Source organism: Columba livia, chromosome 3 (assembly GCF_036013475.1).
Source record: "Columba livia isolate bColLiv1 breed racing homer chromosome 3, bColLiv1.pat.W.v2, whole genome shotgun sequence".
In the NCBI taxonomy this organism is placed as follows: Eukaryota; Metazoa; Chordata; class Aves; order Columbiformes; family Columbidae; genus Columba; species Columba livia.
The window spans coordinates 16,944,956-16,963,297 of record NC_088604.1 but is presented as its reverse complement, the minus strand read 5'-3'; the positions used below and the strand labels follow the sequence as shown (position 1 = coordinate 16,963,297).

At 39.7% G+C, this 18,342-nt stretch overlaps 2 protein-coding genes across 14 annotated transcripts in view; one reads left to right on the top strand and one right to left on the bottom strand.

Annotated features, from left to right (window-relative positions):
* ASAP2 (ArfGAP with SH3 domain, ankyrin repeat and PH domain 2) overlaps positions 1-10,795 on the top strand; it is a 91,753-nt gene extending 80,958 nt beyond the window's left edge. For 3 of the 5 annotated variants that reach the window (XM_065059549.1, XM_065059546.1, XM_065059548.1), the window contains 4 exons: positions 1,308-1,372; positions 3,084-3,196; positions 7,054-7,176; positions 8,163-10,795. In XM_065059549.1, the coding sequence (XP_064915621.1) occupies positions 1,308-1,372; positions 3,084-3,196; positions 7,054-7,176; positions 8,163-8,237 (376 nt within the window). In that variant the 3' untranslated portion in view covers positions 8,238-10,795. The remainder of the gene's footprint in view (positions 1-1,307; positions 1,373-3,083; positions 3,197-7,053; positions 7,177-8,162) is intronic. The other 2 variants (XM_065059550.1, XM_065059547.1) reach the window with 1 other exon arrangement.
* Positions 10,796-11,079: 284 nt separating this feature from the next.
* The window catches only part of ITGB1BP1 (integrin subunit beta 1 binding protein 1), an 8,898-nt gene continuing 1,635 nt past the window's right edge, over positions 11,080-18,342 (bottom strand). For 2 of the 9 annotated variants that reach the window (XM_065059569.1, XM_065059567.1), the window contains exons 2-8: positions 17,654-17,754; positions 17,058-17,213; positions 16,694-16,772; positions 16,316-16,452; positions 15,029-15,121; positions 12,190-12,339; positions 11,080-11,462 (exon numbers count right to left, since the gene is read on the bottom strand). In XM_065059569.1, coding sequence (XP_064915641.1) covers positions 11,391-11,462; positions 12,190-12,339; positions 15,029-15,076 — 270 coding nt within the window. In that variant the 5' untranslated portion in view covers positions 15,077-15,121; positions 16,316-16,452; positions 16,694-16,772; positions 17,058-17,213; positions 17,654-17,754 and the 3' untranslated portion in view covers positions 11,080-11,390. Of the gene's footprint in view, positions 11,463-12,189; positions 12,340-15,028; positions 15,122-16,315; positions 16,453-16,693; positions 16,773-17,057; positions 17,755-18,342 lie in introns of those variants that run through there. The other 7 variants (XM_065059563.1, XM_065059562.1, XM_021293638.2 and 4 more) reach the window with 6 other exon arrangements.

Sequence of the window (18,342 nt, the reverse complement as noted above, 5' to 3'; positions counted from 1 at the left end):
CCTTTTGTAATTCTCGTCTAGTAACAAAGAAGAGATAATGAGGTCTTCTGTCTGATTGTGTCATTTATTGTTCACATACTTTGTGTAGATTAAGTTCCATTCACTATTTTCATTCATGGTAGGAATAGAGAGACCTGGAACAGAAAATACCATTTTTAAATTTGCAGGAAACAAAGTTAGGAGGGACAAGTGTTCTGGCAAACAGGTTTATATCCAAAGCAGCCTTGAGAAACTGCAGTTGTAGTCAAGGGAGAAGAGGGGTGTCATTCAGTAAGCAACACTTAGTACTTAAAAATCCACTACAAAGAAAAACGAAGCATGGAGAACCGCAGAGTATTGTTAAGTCCTTAAGAGAAGGATCTGCAAGGACATAGTGAATCAGGAATGAAAGTAAGTCAAATGACTCATGCTACTGTGTAAGAGTCAAAAAGAAATAGTATTGTTTGATTATAGCCTGCAAAATGTGTGAATTAATCCTTCCAGTTGACTCAACATCAGTAATGCCTCAGCTGGACTACTGTGGTCAGTTTTGGGTGTTGCAGTAAAATAAGGGTGCGAAACAGTGAGGCAGAAACCAGGGGAGATCAATAAGGTAATGAAAAGTCTAGAAAATGTGACTTGTGAGAAAAGTTCAGAAGCAATAAGATTATCTTAATTTTTTTAAGAAATAAATTGTAGCATAGGTACATGTCTTCAAATATGTATGAAGTGTTGGATGATGCCATTTATTTTTACGTCCCATGGTGTTTTAAGTTGTGGCAAGAATAATTTAGTTAGCCACTAGGAAAAACTTTCCAAAAGTAAGCATGGGGAAATATCGTAGTAATTTGTCTGGGAAGTTTTTGGATTCTCTGATACTGAAAATTTGGCAGAGTACAAGCCTATACAAACTTAGATAGTTATAAGATACAGGGATGTGTATGTGTGTATGTGAGATAAATAATATACATGGTTGATCCTTTGTGAGTGAAAGAGCTGAACAACCTTTGACATTTGCGCTCCCTTTCTATGACTTTGATTGCAGATACCGTACTAAATAAAAGGGAGAAGCAACTTGCTGAATGTACAGACTAATATGCATACATAATTTTATAGTAGCAGTGAAAGGAACTTCAGATCTTAGGAAAAAGAGTGCAAGTTATGATTGCTTCTGTATTTTTGATTACACCAGTGTAGTAAGCAAAATAGCTGTCACCGAAATATAATGAAGACATGACAAGAATTTTATCATTTGGAAAATACTCTATTGTTGTGGTCCAAATTCTTGTTTGTTTCTTAAATGGATCAATTTCTGACTTTCTTCACAGGACTGAGAAGTCGTCTGGCTTAACTAACAAAGGGCAGTCTAGACTTGGGTCTCTACAACAAACTGGTAATTGTGGTTTAGAGATTTATTTTATTGTAATTAAGCGATTATTATAATGGCCTGAGAGTGTTTTTCTCCTTATTTACCTTGCATATTTAAATATGGTCATTACCAGCATGCTTCTTGTTACTCTTCTTGAGAGATGCCTCAAGCTCTTCTGCATGAACAGAGTTATCAGCCAATTAATGTAAATGATGGGACCATGTAATAAGAAACAGAATCACAGAGTGGTTGAGGTTGGGAGGAACCTCTGGAGGTCATCTGGCCCAACTCCTCTGCTCAAGTGGGGCCACCCAGAGCCAGTTGCCCAAGACCCTGTCCAGATGGCTTTTGGGGATGGAGACTCCACAACCTCTCTGGCCAACCTGGGCCAGTGCTCGGTTACTCTCATGGTAACAAAGTGTTTCCCCATGTTCATGTGGCACCTCTTGTGTTTCAGTTTGTACCCATCACCTCTGGTCCTGGCTTTCCAGCTGGGTGGCTACCAGCATGTATTGGCACATGGGCTTGTTCATCCCCAGGTGCAGGACTTCAGACTTCCTTTCCCCTGGTCTCTGGCACCTGGGATTCCTGGACACTGGTCTTGCTAGTAAAGACTGAAGCAAAGAAGGTGTTCAGGACCTCAGCCTTTCCCGTGTCTTGTGTAACCAGATCCATTGCTCAGCAATGGACCTGCATTTTCCCTAATTTTCCTTTTTTACCTATGTATTTACAGAAGATCATCTTGTTGTCTTTGGCATCCCTTGCTAGATTCAATTTTAGTTAGGCTTTAGCTTTCCTAACCTCACCTAAACCTGATTCTATACAAAGGATGCATTATGAAAACTTGAGTTAGTTTACTCTCTTGTTTGCATCTGTAATAAACAAGGTAGCAGATACACGTTTTAGAACAGAAAAATATGTATCTAGTTTGAAAATCATGTAGTGTCACTTTTAATTAAACTGCTAATCGATATTGCTCTTTTCATGATAATGAACAGAGTTCATTATTCAGAGTTCATTATTTGTTCTCTTTTCATTGTTCAAAGTAACTACGACTTCACGGTGTGAACTGTGGGGTTGTCATACGCAGGGACAGGAGTTAGGCTCGATGATCCTTGTGGGTCCCTTCCAACTCAGGACGTTCTATGATACTTTGGGACGTTACAATAATGTCTTCTCAATAATGTCCAAAGTGAGGTTTGTTTGGGTTCTGTGGTGGTTGTAGGGAATTTCTCCTACCTGGTTTCCCCTTCCACTGTATATATTATGTTTGTTGGTTCTTACTGGGATTCTTTTTTATTTTCACTGGACAAATCCAGGGGGAATTTGCTAATAACTGTCTGCCATGTGTGTCAGGAGTCTCCTGTGAAGGATACAGCATCTTGATAATGATGATCTGTACTGGGAAAGAAAGGTCCTAAAAGCACACAATCTGTAGTGAGTGAATGGGGAAATGGGAGTTTTGGTTCTGCCCTCATCTGTTTTATAGGCTATTTTTCTCCTTTAGCATATCTGTAGTACTAAAAGCTTTAGGTAATTGTCTTTGAGAAAAGGGGGCCTTTTTTGTAAGGAAAAGGATAGAAAAATTCTGTTCAGTTATTTACAAAGAACTATTAAAAATGGTATAAAAATATTTGTATCCTTTAAAGAATAATTTATTTGGTTTCAATTTGTGTCATCACTGTTACCTTTTTTTAAAAGCATGCCTAAAATGTACTTGTTTTACTTACCTTAGCAGCAGGAGAGTCGTCTTCTGTGTGCGAGATTCCAGTAACACAAACTGGTTCTACAACAAATACTTTGGCACCCATCCAGCCACCAGCACCAATGCCAAGGAAATCACAAATAGTAAGTAGAGGACGTGGATTTTGATTTTATTAAATCTTCCTCGTTCTGTCAGACGCACTGTTGACATAATAGTGTATCCTGTTACGGAGAAAGTGTGAGAATCATGAAAAATACACACCCTGTATCCTCTGTTAAATATGTGCATGACTTGTACTAAATATACTAAATACGAATACTTTGCTTTTCTTGCATTTCTTATATAATTGTATGTTATAATAAATAAAAAGAAAGAAAAAAGAAAAATCAAATAAAAGAAGTATGGATTCTTTATGGATTCTTTGCTTACATGCAGATGTGACTGACACAATCCACAGAATGTATGGTTTGACTTATTGAAGGTAGGTAGGCTTGATAAGTGAGTCACTTTTAGGTTGAGCTTGGCGAGTCACTTGTAGATCATATGTAACTTCATTCTTAACTTCAGTTAAGAAATAAGGGAGCTTAAGGGAGCTTTGGTACTTTTATAATGGAAGTAGGTACAGTTTGTCACATATGTAGATCAAATGGCTTCAGAGAAGACTAGTAGGAATCAAGCTCAAAACAAAACAAATTGCTTCTTTGTGCAGTTGGTTCTCTTTGCATCTCTTTGTGACACATTCACTGGGTGACAGGAGAGAAATCACATCTGACTTGTGACATCCCCAGCCAGAAGGTGACTGAAGAGTGAAGGGGAAGACTGAAAGTATTGTATACATTTCTTCTTCTCCTCCAGCCTTCAAATGATTGTTAGAAAAGAGATACTGAATTTAGATGGACTCTTGATTGAGGACTCTTGATTAGATTGTGTGGCCTTTTTGTACTCATATTTATTATTTATAATCTAGGACCATGAATGGCCACACACACATTAGTGTCAATACCTCTATTTTTATACTGGTGTAGGTAAAGGGATGTATTTCCAGATGTCAGTTGAGCTGCTACATTATGTGTAGTTGAGCTGGGTCTTTGGTCCTTGTCCCAATTTCATGTTCCTGTCTTGTGTGATAGACATAAAACATCCATATGCTTGCTCATGACAGTATTTCTCTGCAGTGAGCAAATCACAATGTAGAGTCCATACTTTGTGAGGTGCTGTGTGTGACTAGGTCTGGGCTGCTTCATGCTTTACATTCTGTGTAGCAGCGTGATTCAGTAGGTAAATAACAGAGTTAGGACACATGCTGTTCCTGGCTCTATGACTGTCTTATTAATGGGCTCTAAAGACAAGATGTGCCTCTCTCCCTTCATCCATTTTTTCTTGACTGTGTCTACTGAAATAGTAACTCTCTGGGACAGGCTTGAGTACGCTTAGTGCTCCTGTTCTTTGTCATCTGATAATGCTGAAAAGCCACAGAGACGTCTGGAGTTCATTTTACATTAGTTGGGGGTAAAAAATTTTCTGTTCCTGCTTCCCCACACTCTTGTTCAACCAAGTTACTGTCTGTCTTGCATCAAAATGGCTTTAATGTTTTAGACCACAATAAAATTAAATGGTCTGATTCGTGTAAAATGGAATGTCTGTTCCTATTGCTTACATGCACCAAGGGAATTGCCATATTTACTCTGTGAAGCTGTTGGACCCTGATCACAGTTTCTGTTGTGTGTTTGGGGATTCAGGTGTGGGTACTGGCTATATCCTTTCAACACATCTGTCAGTTCTGGAACGGGTCCTTACCTGGCTTTCTGTGTAAATTACGTTGTAGTAGTTCTCTCTGTTGTGCTCTCCTTCCTCGTTTTACGGGACAAATTGCTTTACTTATGAGTGAATGGGGTATCCTGGCTGTTATTTAGGAACAGTCCCAGTGTCTCCACAATTTAATATTAATTGCACATAGTATGAAGAACAAATCTGACTTTTCAGATATCTCTAAGGCTTCAGTAGGGTGAATTTTGTGGGACTGAGAAAATCAGCTGGATTATTTTCTTCTGTCATAAGAGAAGGGAAACCTGGCTCAGGGAGTGTGTGCTAGTTAAGGTGCTTTAGCTAAATCAATCTAGCTAAAGCATCTTAGCTCAGATTTAGTCAAGGGCCCCTCAGCTAAAGAGCTTTAGCTAGATCAGTCTAGCTAAAGTGCTTTGGCTAAATCGCTGCATTTAGCCTTATACTCCAGTCTTTTTTCCTAAGTCTTTACCCTGCCAGCGAATCCAGAGGCCAGCTGAGATTTAGGAAATGATTGCGGAGGTGCTTCTTGAGTAAAGAAGAAAAAGGGCTAGTTGTACATGCACATCTAGCCAGTGGCTTATCTCCTATATAGTGCATTTGCTCAATAGCCTGTTTTTCAGATGGAAATTCCTGATGCATGTTTCTTTTTTTTTTTTTTTTTTTTTAATGTATATTTTTAGATTTTTGAAACCATATTGAAGATACTTAGGAAACTTTCTTGGAAGATACTGCTCTTCTGGGAATGGGATCTATGTTAATTTCCTTGCCTTCTAAACAACAAGAAATACCTGTAATTACTGCACTTTGAAGTTAGTAATTGTGTCGCTGTTACACTGATGTGAAGCTTTTCCCTCTTGACCTAAAAGGTGTTTGTGGTTCAAACTGGAACTTGCCTGAGATGGAGCATGTGGTGCAATGGCTGCGCTGCAGGGCAGGGCTGCTGGCTCAGGGCTGTGCCCCACAGGCAGAGCCAAAGGGTGTGTGCCTGCTCTGCGCTGTCAGGGGTTTTCATACTGAAATGCAAATGGATGCTTACAGAGGAGCACAGCAATCATGGTACCGCCCTCCTTCCCCATCCACATCCCACTTTTTCTGCATGGCTCTCAGCTCAGACAAATTGGCACATGAAGAGGCCGTTGGGCAATACTGTCCTCAGCAGAACCTTTTGCTGGTGGAGAGCAGACTTGCGGGTAGAGTCTCTTCTCCTCTCACAAGCTCCTGCTATCTGGCTGACCTGACTAGAGACTGGGACCAGTTTCTGGGGGACTTCAGGATGGTGATGAGACCTTCTTTTCCTCATCCCATCTGGAGCCTCTGTCCCAAACACCCACTGCATTAGCAGATGTCTTTTGAATTAAATGGCACTTATAGCTCTGCTCTGGCATCTTAGGGAAGAAGAGAGATTTTTGCTGGTGGTGGGTGGGTAAACTGGGGCAAAGGGTGGTAGAAAGCTTAAGCTCTGCTTCCAGGTCCTGTGCCTCTCCACTCCTTGCGTGGAAACGCTATGTAGGCAGCATTGTTGTTGGTCTGCAACAGAGAATGAGGAGGCTGCAAACAAATGCAGCAGCAGGCAGGGTTGCACTGACAGAGGTGTGAGATGAGGATGGTGGATACTGTGATGCCGGAGCAAAACAATTTCGGCATCGCTTCAAATAGAACGCAGTGAGGATTGGAGTCTCTCTGCGATACTGGAATATTGCGACTCCTTACTAAACTCTCCTATTGGAAGAGCTGACAAAGCAGTTCTATAGCTGGTGGTCCTCAAAGTGCTAGAGAGAGGCAGAGGACGTTTTGGAGGGTTGAACGCTGCTGAAATGGGTTTAGCAAATAAGGAAGGGGCGTATTGGCAGGTGGCTCAGGCCTCTTTCTGATATCGCTGGTGCTGTTTTGCTTGCTGCATAGCACTTGATCTTGATCACCCCATCTTCTGAATTAAATCATACTTGCTGCAGTGATGCAGAGCTCTTCAAGACAGGTTTGGGTGGGCCAGCATGGAAGATTGCTAAGGGAGAGCTGGGCCATGTTGGTGGGGCAGTGGTTCTGAAAGCCTTTGGATGCCTGGAGCATGAGCACCCAGCATTAAAGATGTAGCTGAACTCTAACCTATGAAAAATAATGGTTGGGATCAGTTCTGGAGCTTTCTCTAGATCAACTCCGAGTCTAATCTATCTCTTCCATGCTGTATTATTTACATATACTTATTTTTGTATTTCAGTCAAAAACTAAACCCAAGAGAGTAAAAGCAATTTACAACTGTGTAGCTGATAACCCAGACGAGCTAACTTTTTCGGAAGGAGATATTATTGTAGTCGATGGTGAAGAAGATCAGGAGTGGTGGGTGAGTACTTTGCATTTTCCATCAGCACTGTGAAAGAAATAAATGAAATCTAGAGGTTGACAGTGACTTCAGAAGATCCCCCACGGGGTTTCCAAATGACAGGAAAAGCTTCATCTAATGGGAACTTGATTCCAGAAATGTATTTTGTTTGCAAAGCAAACTTCGAATAAGTCTTCGGCTTTTCTCATTCAGAAAAAAAGATCAATCATGTTAGGGTTTACACTGTACAGGAGACATGGTCTGATTGATGCGGGAAATTCTGGGGGGGGTGTCAGCACTTTAAGAATCTGCGACTATTCCATCTGCTTTGAAGATGCTGTGTGGTGGGCCTCAGATGACAACTTGATATTGTCCTAACGTTTCAGCTGACTGAGAATGAGAAATGCTCTATTTCAGCTGGGAAACCATCTCAACTATTTACATTCCAGAGTCTCATCAGCTGAAGCGAAGTCTTGGAAGATTGTTATGCATGAACGCACTGCCTTACTCTGTTAGCTAGCAAAGAATAGAACTTCACATTGCATCTAAATTGACAACAATGGTGTATAAATACAAATAGGTTCTTGTAAAACCTCAAATTGTTGAAGCTTGATCTATGCTGTTACCTTTCAGTGATTGTTAAGAGGGGGAAGCAGAAGGAACTTAAGAAAGGCAGAATATGGGCTGCCAGGCATTGCAGAATGTGCTGAAAAGATGCAGCAGTGGTACTGCATTAAGAGGTGGTACCTTCAAAGAACTGGATAAAACAGAGTTTGAAAAAAACAAAACAAACCAGAAAAAAGGCTGTAGCCAAATAACAAAATCCACCTTGTGGGAATGAATTTTCTGATAGTGTTTCCCATTGGCAAAAGAAAAAGAACACCACTGCAGAAAAGATGTAGGGAGAGGCTCATCGTGCTACAGGCAAGGAGGTCACTGGGGTTAATTTTGGTGATACTGAAATGGCCTTTTTGAGATTAACTTGAAAAATATCTGGACTCTTGCAGATTGGTCATATTGATGGAGATCCCAGTCGGAAAGGAGCTTTCCCTGTATCATTTGTGCACTTTATTGTTGATTAAGTTGCTACTGATAAGTGGAGACATTTCTCATTTCCAGCGGTCACAGAAATAAGTTTTGCTCTGTTTCATTTCATCTACCTATGTGCAGACACCTTGCCAGAGCACTGCCCGAGTCTTAGGTACTGTAGCTTACTTTTTTATTGCCATCGCTCTGATTTTGGGACTTCTAAAACTTTTTTCTATGTGAAAACTTCTCACAAGCAGTTTACACTTAAAAAAAAAAAAAAAAAAAAACCAACTCTTCCTGTATTTTTCAAGGTGAACTGAAAAGCTTTAAAAATCACAATCCATGTAAGTGTGTGAACATCACAACACCATGAATGTTATCAATCAATTCACTCTAGTTTTGTTCTGCCTTTTGTAACACGACAATCCTACAGTTCAGTGTTGCATCCCCAGTCAAATTGTGTGTATCTAACAGGGCAGTGAATTTATCCGGTTCTCGATAGCGTTTCAAGTGTTGGAACCAAACCACGCAAGCTGCTGCGTCGTTCTAAATTGGACTCACTCAGCATCTTGCCATACTGGCTGTCATCCAGGATGTCAACAGCTACAGAAGAAACTATTTTAATCGGGTGTCTTTGGCCAGGTAAAAGTGAAAAAGTATTTCAGTTTACCACAGGAGAAACTTCTTTCTTTCTTTGAGAATGGATGTAGATATTTGCTTACAGGTATCTGAAATCTGTGTTAGTTGTTGAACTTTCTAGTTCTAATTTTGTGAGCTTGAGACTGTTTCATTTTTCTATGCTGCACGCGTGTAGAACCTGGTTTTTGAATGTTCTTTACGTATGTTACATCCATTTTGGTCATTTAATGTGACTACTGCTGGTTACCTAAACTATGGCAATATTATCGAGTTACTCCATTAACTCAAGGATATGAAAGCTGCACTTCCTGAAATGTACTTAACTATGATGATGGATTGCAGAGCATTTCTTACACTCTTCTCATTACAGTTGTTTAGACTTTGTTTTTAAATTCTTTAATTTTCTTAAACCATCCAGCAATGTGTTCACGGGGAACACATCTGGTGGAACATTTAGAAAAACATCCTTGGTCCATCAGGTATCTGACACTTCACAAATACACTACATTGTTCTGTTTTGTAAAATCTTGTGTGCCACTACCTTGCAAACAATTATAGTTTGCTGATTCACTCTGTATTTATATAATATACCCACATATATGGTAGCTACACTGTTGTTAAATTTGTTTCGATAATTTGTGAACAAAGGCTAGGCCAGGGGTGGTGCCCAGTTGGCTCACAGAACACCAATACAAATCTGGCGTCGTTTTGATGTTTGTATATTGTGAAATTGTACCAGTTTTTGCTTATGCCACAGGAAACAACTGATGGCATAGGATAAGAAAAATCAATGTCTAGGTCACATTGGCTTTGATCACGTTTTGTGAATATCGTATCTCTAGTTTTATCAAGAGAACTTTGAATTTCTGACAAATGGTGTTTAAATAGGCCATTTCATATTGAACGGAATGAAAAACAGGCCAGCACCATATACGCTTATTGGAGAAGAAGATCACGTTGCATTAGCGCTGGAAGAGCAGCACTGATCTTGCCTTGGATCGCCTTTCCAAAATGGTACAGTGAGTTGACAGCCTCTCCGACGGGTACAGCCACGTAGACACACAACTTTCGTTTTCTAGATGCTGTTGCTGCAGTATAAATGGGAACAAACTGGAATGTTTCAAGATATTTTTGTTGCAAGTTGAAGCAAATTAGTCTGTATTTTCAAAGTTCCCAGTAAAATGATAGAGTAATAGTTTAGCACTAGTTTTATTCACTGATACGTTCAGTTTGCAACACTATTTTGTATGTTTCTATCCCTGATAGAGTCTAGAGAGTAAATGGGCATATTATTTTGCACAGATCTCCTAATGTACAGTATTTTTAACACAGAATCTTATAGTGTATGTAACAACGATGCAAATTTTCCTTGAGTTCTGCTAGAAGAGGAACACACTTTGAAATGTCACATCCTTCTTCACTGGTCACTTAGAAACTAGGAAACCTGTAGAATACAACTTAATAGCACTAACAGTGCAGACAGATGAAATCTTGAGGACCAATAAAGAGCAGCTGAGCAGAATTTACCCCTGGATTTTCAATGTTTCTCCAAGTTTGCTGCTCTGGCAGAGGAAAAATAAATTCTAGAGCCTGTAGATATCTATTTATAATATAAAATTAAGAATTTTTAAGTCCAAAATTTTGGCGTGTCTCATACAACTTTTCAAATCTGATTAAAATAATGACTTAAAAAACCTGTTAATAGACAGACTATTAGGTTGCTGTGTTAACTGTTTAAAAAGGAGCAAGTGACACTTAAAATGCAGCTTAGAATGCTATGAGATGTATAATATTCAATTCAGTTGTTTTTATTTTGTTTAGTTGCAGAGCAACTGTATATATTGTATAACCTAAAATCAACTCTTATTTTCAATGTCCTGGATGCAGTGATTTATAATTAGAGCATGATTAATAAATTTTACTCTTGTTAACCAGTCAAATGTCTGGAAAAATAAAACTACTTTTAAAATCACTTTGGCTACTTCTCTTCTCTTACTCAGCATTACTTAAGCAGTGTTCTTTTCAATGTGTAAAATGAGAAATGCAGACAAGTAGCACCTGAGCAAAAGAAAATAGGTACATCTCAGGGATTCTTAGTTGAACGTAGAAACTGCATGGATGGCAAACCTCAGCTTAAATTAGAGGTGTAAAGCACCAAATGACTACCTGTTATCACTCTGCTCATTATTTTGTTCTCGTATCTATGTTCAGCAGAACGGGAATCCACATGAACAAATTGGTTTTTTCAGACAAAAATAGAAGCAAGTGTCAGTTTTATTTTACATTTCTACAATATTGACATTAATATACAAAACACAATTTAGGAAAAAAAAATATGTTAAATATAAAATTTTGTACTGTCCTGGAAATGGAAGATGGAATAATTTCTTCAAGTCACGGTTGGGGAACGATCAAGTACCATGTGCAAGGTTGTGTGGCTCTTTTTTGCACAGCAAGTCTTTGCTGGGTTTGTGCGGCTCCAGCCAGTCCGTGAATCGCAGAGCGGCCCCATGTCCTCCCCACACAAAGGCCTCTTGTACTACACAGTCATGTGCTGCTGAAGAAAATCAGGACTTCTCCGACATTAAAACTGAATCAAAGGCTGTAGATAAGACTTTGCAAATAGCTTGTGCTTGTTCCTAAAAAAAACCAAACCCAAACACACAAATTAACACTTGCTGAAGAACGCCCAAACGCCTCAAGACTTACTTAAAGCAGAATGTGACCTTTATCGTTCTTCTGGCAGAGACATGCAAAATGGAGCAGCACAAGTGAGATTTAATTTGATTTCTGTGGTCTGCAATGACATGTGGGAAGCTGTTTTAAATGAGCTCTTTTGAAACAAGTCGGAGTTGTTAGCTTTCATCATAGCATGACATTAGCACTTAAAGTCAGCTCATGTGTGCCCCCCGTGCTGCTAAGGGTGTGTCATATCATAGCATCTTGACATTGAATTCTCCTGCTCCTAAGGGATCCCTTATAAACATGAATGCACGCTCTGCTACCAGAATTCTTACTCAATCCCTCCCTGCTTTGTCCAAGCTTTTGAAGTTTTTGTCTTTGAAAATGCAAACGGAGGATTGTCCTTAGCAGCTCCGATAGCATTTTTTAGATTGCAAAGAGCTTTTTCAGGCATATACACTCAGTGGCAATTTTAGGGAATGCAGGTATTTTTCCTCAAAACTGATCAAATGTACCCAGCAGGGCTTTTCTCCCCTCCTCAGCCAGGGCACATTTATCCTCTTTTTCATTAGGAGCAATCCCCCTTCTGCCAAAAAGCCTTCACAAGGGCTTTGGGTTTTAGAATCTCCCTTTGCAATCAAGCTACCGATACCTAAATTAAATACTGTAAACATAAACTCTTACCAAACTATTGCACTGATATACCCAGAGGCTGCATTCTTCAGAGGCTGCATCTGTTGTCTTCAAAGCCAGTAAACTTTTTCCTGCTCCCAGACCATCATCATAGCAGACCATCCGTACAATTAAATAGAGAGCATGCCTATGTAACACATCCTGAAACCATGTGGCAAATAAAAGTTACTCTGCAACAGCTACTCCAGTTTTCCACCTGTTTTGATTCTTACAAAAGAATACTTCAGATTTATTTACAGGAGAAAAGTATTCCTTGGCAAAATTATAATTTTCAAGTGAGAGTTTAGTCAAGATTTTAAAAAGTAAGTGGTGGTTTAACACAATTTTAGCTTTAATTTTTGCGTCTATTTTAGAACTGCATTCATATGTGGAATGTATTCGTGGCCATACTACAAAAGCACATATTCATTTCCCACCTATCCTCATTTGCTCTCTGTGAGGAGGCCGGGTGGTGCACTCTGGGGTCGCTCAAAGCAACTCTTTGCTTTTCCAGTATTTTTGCAGACAATCCCATCCCGGTTCTGGGATGTACACAGGAGACAACTGTTCCCAGGAGAGGGTACAGACAAGGTTAGTTGCTTTGGGAGCGGGGAGGGTGGCCATGTGGATATAGCCAGACCACTTGTGGCCTGAGCCACCAGTCTGGGAGACTTCTCCTCCCCACCCCACTTGAAGGGTTTCACCAGAGTCCCAACAGTTCGATCCTGGCCATTCCAAAAAGGGATTGCTTGATCTCGTCCGGTACAAGGTCTCTGCAGACCTACCCTATGCAAAGGCTTCCTTCTCAAGCCGCCCTACGCAACCAATATAATTAATCTCATTTATTCCAGTCAAACCACCTCAAGGGTCTTATGACTTCAGGACAGCTCTTTTTCTGAGTTCCTGGCATCAAACGCCTTGTCCCTGTCAGTAGCTGAAGGGTCTAAAGAAACATCCACTTCAATACAGAAGCTGTAAAAACAGACATGGAGCTTGATGCCTGCTATGAAACCCCCGAGAGAGGGCCCTCCACCAGAGCTCATAAGGTCACATCTCCACCCCTGGCATTTGCTCGGCAATTGCTCACAGTTATTCACACCCTCACCAACTATCAGTCACACCACACTGAAGGCAGCTGGAGCCAGCGTGGGACTGGATCAACCCTCCAGTCTCTGTATTAAAGATGCCAAGATTTCCCCCCAATTTACTTCTAACTTTTTAGAGTTACTTGCTTGAAACTTGCTACAGTATTAATGTATTTGAGAGAGAAATCAGATGGACAAACTGTGCCATACATATACATATATATAATGTACAAATTAATGCCAACTGAACGTAAAGAAGGTCTAAGCCTCAGTGGGACCTCTGTGAATAATTTGCCATTGGTTTCTAGTGGTTGCATCCACAAACAAATGAAACGTACCAGTAAATTACACATCTACATATTTCAGTCACTAGTGACAAGATTTCTCAAGCATTGGCTGAAATCTATGAGGAAAAATTTTGTATCCTGCAAAGGTATCATCTACAAAGCACAGAATTCTCACCTCTTCCCCAAAGTCATAAAAGACTGGATTATTTGTATGAATGCAGAGAAAACCTTTCCATCTTGGAACTCTAGGAAAAGAGTTAGGTGGGCTAACACACTAAAGGACAAATTAAATGTCACCAGTAACACAGACGCAAGAAGCCAGAATTTGGGAACAGAATGCAATGCAATAAAATGCCAGTGCAAGCTAGCTTATCACAGAAGGCTTTATCAGCTTGTGCATGCTTTCAGCTTGGAGCCAGAAAAAAGATGGATAAAAGTCTTAAAATTACCTATTTGATCTTTATCACAGTACAAAGGAATTTAAGTAATAGTATAATCTATGTTCTTAATGAGAATTAAGAATTTAGGAGAAGAGCAAAAACAGAACGTAAAAGAATTCAAAGTTTGAGTAACAACTACTACACTTCCTCCCAGGCATTAGAAACAAGTGGTGTATTTTCTGAAGGGACCAAAGGAAACTTTTTGTCTTTCTTCAGAGTATTCAGCTATTGAGCAATGCTATTCACTGTTGTCATACACGAGGCTTTTATGAGCAGGCATTGCGGGGTTGTTGATGGGTCATGACTTCAGAAGGCCAAGTATTTATGGTATCTGGGGCTCTGAGGGCAACCAGAAGGAAACCACATGGCTGCAATACAAAGTGACACAAAGGCAACTGGAGGGCCCTAGAGAAGAGACCGGATTTTTATTTTTAGAAAGAAAGCTACTTGAAGTGCACTAAAGGAAAATAAACTACACGTAGGAAATGATGCAAACAAAACCTAGGCTTGATCAACAGAGTGAAATCATGAGGCTTTAATGCTGGAGTGAACTCACACTCTTGGATTATGAGTGCAAGGCTGGAACTTTAAAGAGGAAAACAACTCAGGTATCCCTGAAAAAAAACAAACATTGTTTTTTCCTCTCCACGATAACATCAACAGGAACTGCATTACTAACTCAGGCTGAGGAACCTGTGGGCTCGGCCACCAGTCATGTTACTGTTCCACGTGAGAGAATGGCAGGACAGCCACAGAAACAGGAAGGTGTGCCCAAAGAGCAAAAAGGCTTGCCTTTTGTCTAGTGCTCTGTCTCAAAAGGAAAGGATTTTTGTCATAATTCCAAACAGGAAAATACAGAAAGCCCTGAGGAGATACAACATGAAGCAGTGCTGCTGTGAGAGCTTTCTGGTGGTTGGTTTGTTTTACTTTTGCTTAGAGCCAGGACTGACATTTTGCTCACACAGATCATCTACCAGAGAAATTAATGAAAGCCCTTTTCAACCCTCGCCAAAAAGACAGTTAGCTGTGAATCACTTACATACTGATCAGATGTTGAAACTTTAATGCCGTATTTGGAAACTCCCATAATAAACTCCTCTTCACTTGGAACAAAAGGTAACTTTCCATCTTGCTTTGGAGGGAAACAAACAAAAGCCTTTAGTGCAGCCAGAAGAACACGAACAATGAAGATACATAATAAAAAATGTGTTTATGTGTGTTTCAGTCTACTGGATCAGCAATGTCACTAATGCTGCTCATGTCTTGCTGTGGGGAGTCTGCCTGCCACACCTGCACTTGTCTGATCGCATAACTTTATGTGAAACGCATTCAGAGGAGGTTCAGACTAAACACTAGGCAGCATTTCTTTACCAAGAAGATGGTCAGATACTGAAACAAGTTTCCTAAATAGGCGGTTGATGCCCCAAGCCTGTCAGTGTTTAAGAGGCTTTTGGACAATGCCCTTAACAACTTGCTTTAGCTTTTGGTCAGCCCTGAATTGGTCAGGCAGTGTGAACAGATGATCCTTGCAGGTCCCTTCCAACTGAAATTTCTACCCTATCCTATCCTATTCCAAGATTCCGGAAAGGAATTTATCATCCCAGGGGGCAGTTTGGCCCTGTGGTCAAATCAGATGGGCTGAAAAATAATGCATGCCCTGTCATGTTGTGCTGATCTGGGTGATCTACGTTCCACACTGGCACCTGTTTTGTAAAACCAGTATTAGCATATATTCAGATAATTGAGATGTCAAGTTGCTGTAAGATAAACAGACATTCTGTGCTTTTAAAGATATAAATGATCAGCTTCCTAATAAGAATAACCAGTTGTGGCTTTTAGTACAAAAATAAGTACAAGCAACCACAGTTCGGCAAGGATGACCCAATATTACTCAGGTTCCTTGGTCACAGGTTCGTAAGTGATGATAAACAGACACGTGACATTTTCCTCTATGGGAAAACTCCTACAGGACTGAGGAAATCTGAAGGAGAAATTATTTTCCGGCTACTAATCCTAACAGTGCTGAAGACAAGACAACAACTTTCAATTGGATACATGTTCAGTAATGACTCATGAAAAGGGCCTTCAATCTGAGCCTGCTTCTTCAGAACACATTTTTGGGCAGATCTTCTCCAGTTACTCAATAGGACGGAACTGAGCATGACAGCTTTTGAGATTTATAGTTTAATGTTTTTTAAGGTAAGCTACTTTATTCTAGCAAGTCTAAAATTTACAAAGTTGACAGGTCACGTGATAATATGAAAGAAACACACCTAAGTTTAAGATGTCCCGGTGTTGTTGGTATTGTCTCTTGTAACCCACTTACCTGTGCAACGTCTATGTAATTTATCAAGTCCAATGGCCCTTCGAGACTTTTGCTTTCACTAGATTTCAATTTTTCAATGGCACCAACATATTTAACTCTGAATTCTGCACACGTATCAGAATTACTATTGCTTTGTCCTGCAACAAAATAAAACAAAGTGATTCTGAAGAATTCCAGAACTTCAAAAACAGGGACTTCATCCTAGATGAATCGTTAATAATACTTTAGAAGCCTAGAAGTATGCATGTAATAGTCAGCAGGCTAACAGATTCGCTTGCACTTATTAAAGGTACATATTTTAATCTTTTCCATTTTCTGCTCTTTTATACAAACACACATCAAGTTAATCCTGCTCCGTGCACTGGATGGATTACATACCTGAACTTTTTGTGGAGTCTGTATCCAGACTAGCCACAGTACTAGACCTGGAAAGTCCCCCAAGACTGGAATCTACAGACTAAGAGAAAAAACAGTATCATCAGAAAGTTACTGAGCGCATAATAATTCACTTTTAGATGTCCTGCCTCAACTCTTTTTTTAAAAAAATAAACTAGTGTTTATGTTCTAATTACTTAAGCAGCACTGCAAAACGGGAAGAAAAAAACATCACCAGCTATTTCTTTCCTAAAGTTATCTTTCTGCTTCAATGCAGATTAGACTGACATAAATTCAACAGGAACCATTGAGAAGTCCACAAATATTTTGAAAAGAGGAGGAAATAAAAGAAAAAGAGAAAATGAACCTTAAAGTTATGTCCAGACTTTTCTGGTATTGCATCTTAACTTGAAGAAATTGACAACTACATGCTTGTCACCAATGCTTGAAATAACATAGCAGTGCAAGGGAAGTGAAACGGCACCTTGGAAAATCCAGAATATTCAACTGATCATTCCAAAACCTATCAGACAAAATGGACACATTATTCAAAATGAAGAACACTTTTTAGAGATACTGAGTAACCAACTAGTACTGAAGAATAAACTCATGCTTGGTACCTAGCACCAGGCACCTTCTTGAAGACAACATTTATCACTACAGAACAAACGTTATGACTTTTTCCTCCAAACCTTACTATGTGCTGCCAGAAACTCTTGTGTTCGTGGGCTTCGCTATGGAAGCAATCGAGCATTCATCTCAGAATACAAGGGCTTTACAATGGATAGTGGTTCTTAACTCTCGTAACACAATCTGAGGAATTGTAGTAGAAAGTTTTCCCTGTGGAACATGGCATTTTATGGAAATCACATCCTAACATCAGTGTAACTGAACCACTGAACTGTCAACTTGTAACAAATGAAAGTGCTTCCATAAACAGAGATTACACCAAATTCAGCTTACCTTGCTTTTAGTACTGATTTCACTGCTTTGTGAGCTGCTGCTACTGTGTCGTTTTTTTCCTTTTCTAAACATCTTTTCATAATTGGATCAGGGAAGATCTTCTAGGTAGGAAAAATAAAAATTAAAGCTGTCAGATCATCAAGGGAAGGAATTCTTGGCAAGCACCAGAATCACTGTGTCCAAAGCAGACAGAAAGTGGAAACTCGTAAAGGTCTCTGAGAACAGCAGTAGTAATGCTCCTCTGGTGCTCTTCACGTGTGACTGAGGAAAGTCCCTCAAGCTCTCTGCTAAAACTTCACCATCCTTCTGATTCATAACAGAAGTGCTACCACCAAGTTTACAGACTGTTGCAAAGATCCGTTTCTAATGCATATAAAGATACAGATTTAGAAACAAAGCAAAATTTAGAGTTTGTATTTCCACTTAAAAGCATTAGATGAATGTTATTTGAAACTACAACCTGAACGTTCTACAAAGTGCATCCAATGCACTCCCTGCTCCAAAGACCATGCTTCCATTAAAAAACAAACAACTTCTTCTGAAGAACTATTGATTGTAATAGTCCTAGGAGCAGCCATAACTAATTCACATGCTCCTGAAAATTAAAACAAGAAGCATGTTACATTTACTGCCTTAGAGCTGGGTTTCTGAGAGTATTCTAGAAGCGTTTTCCCTCTATCTGCCCTACT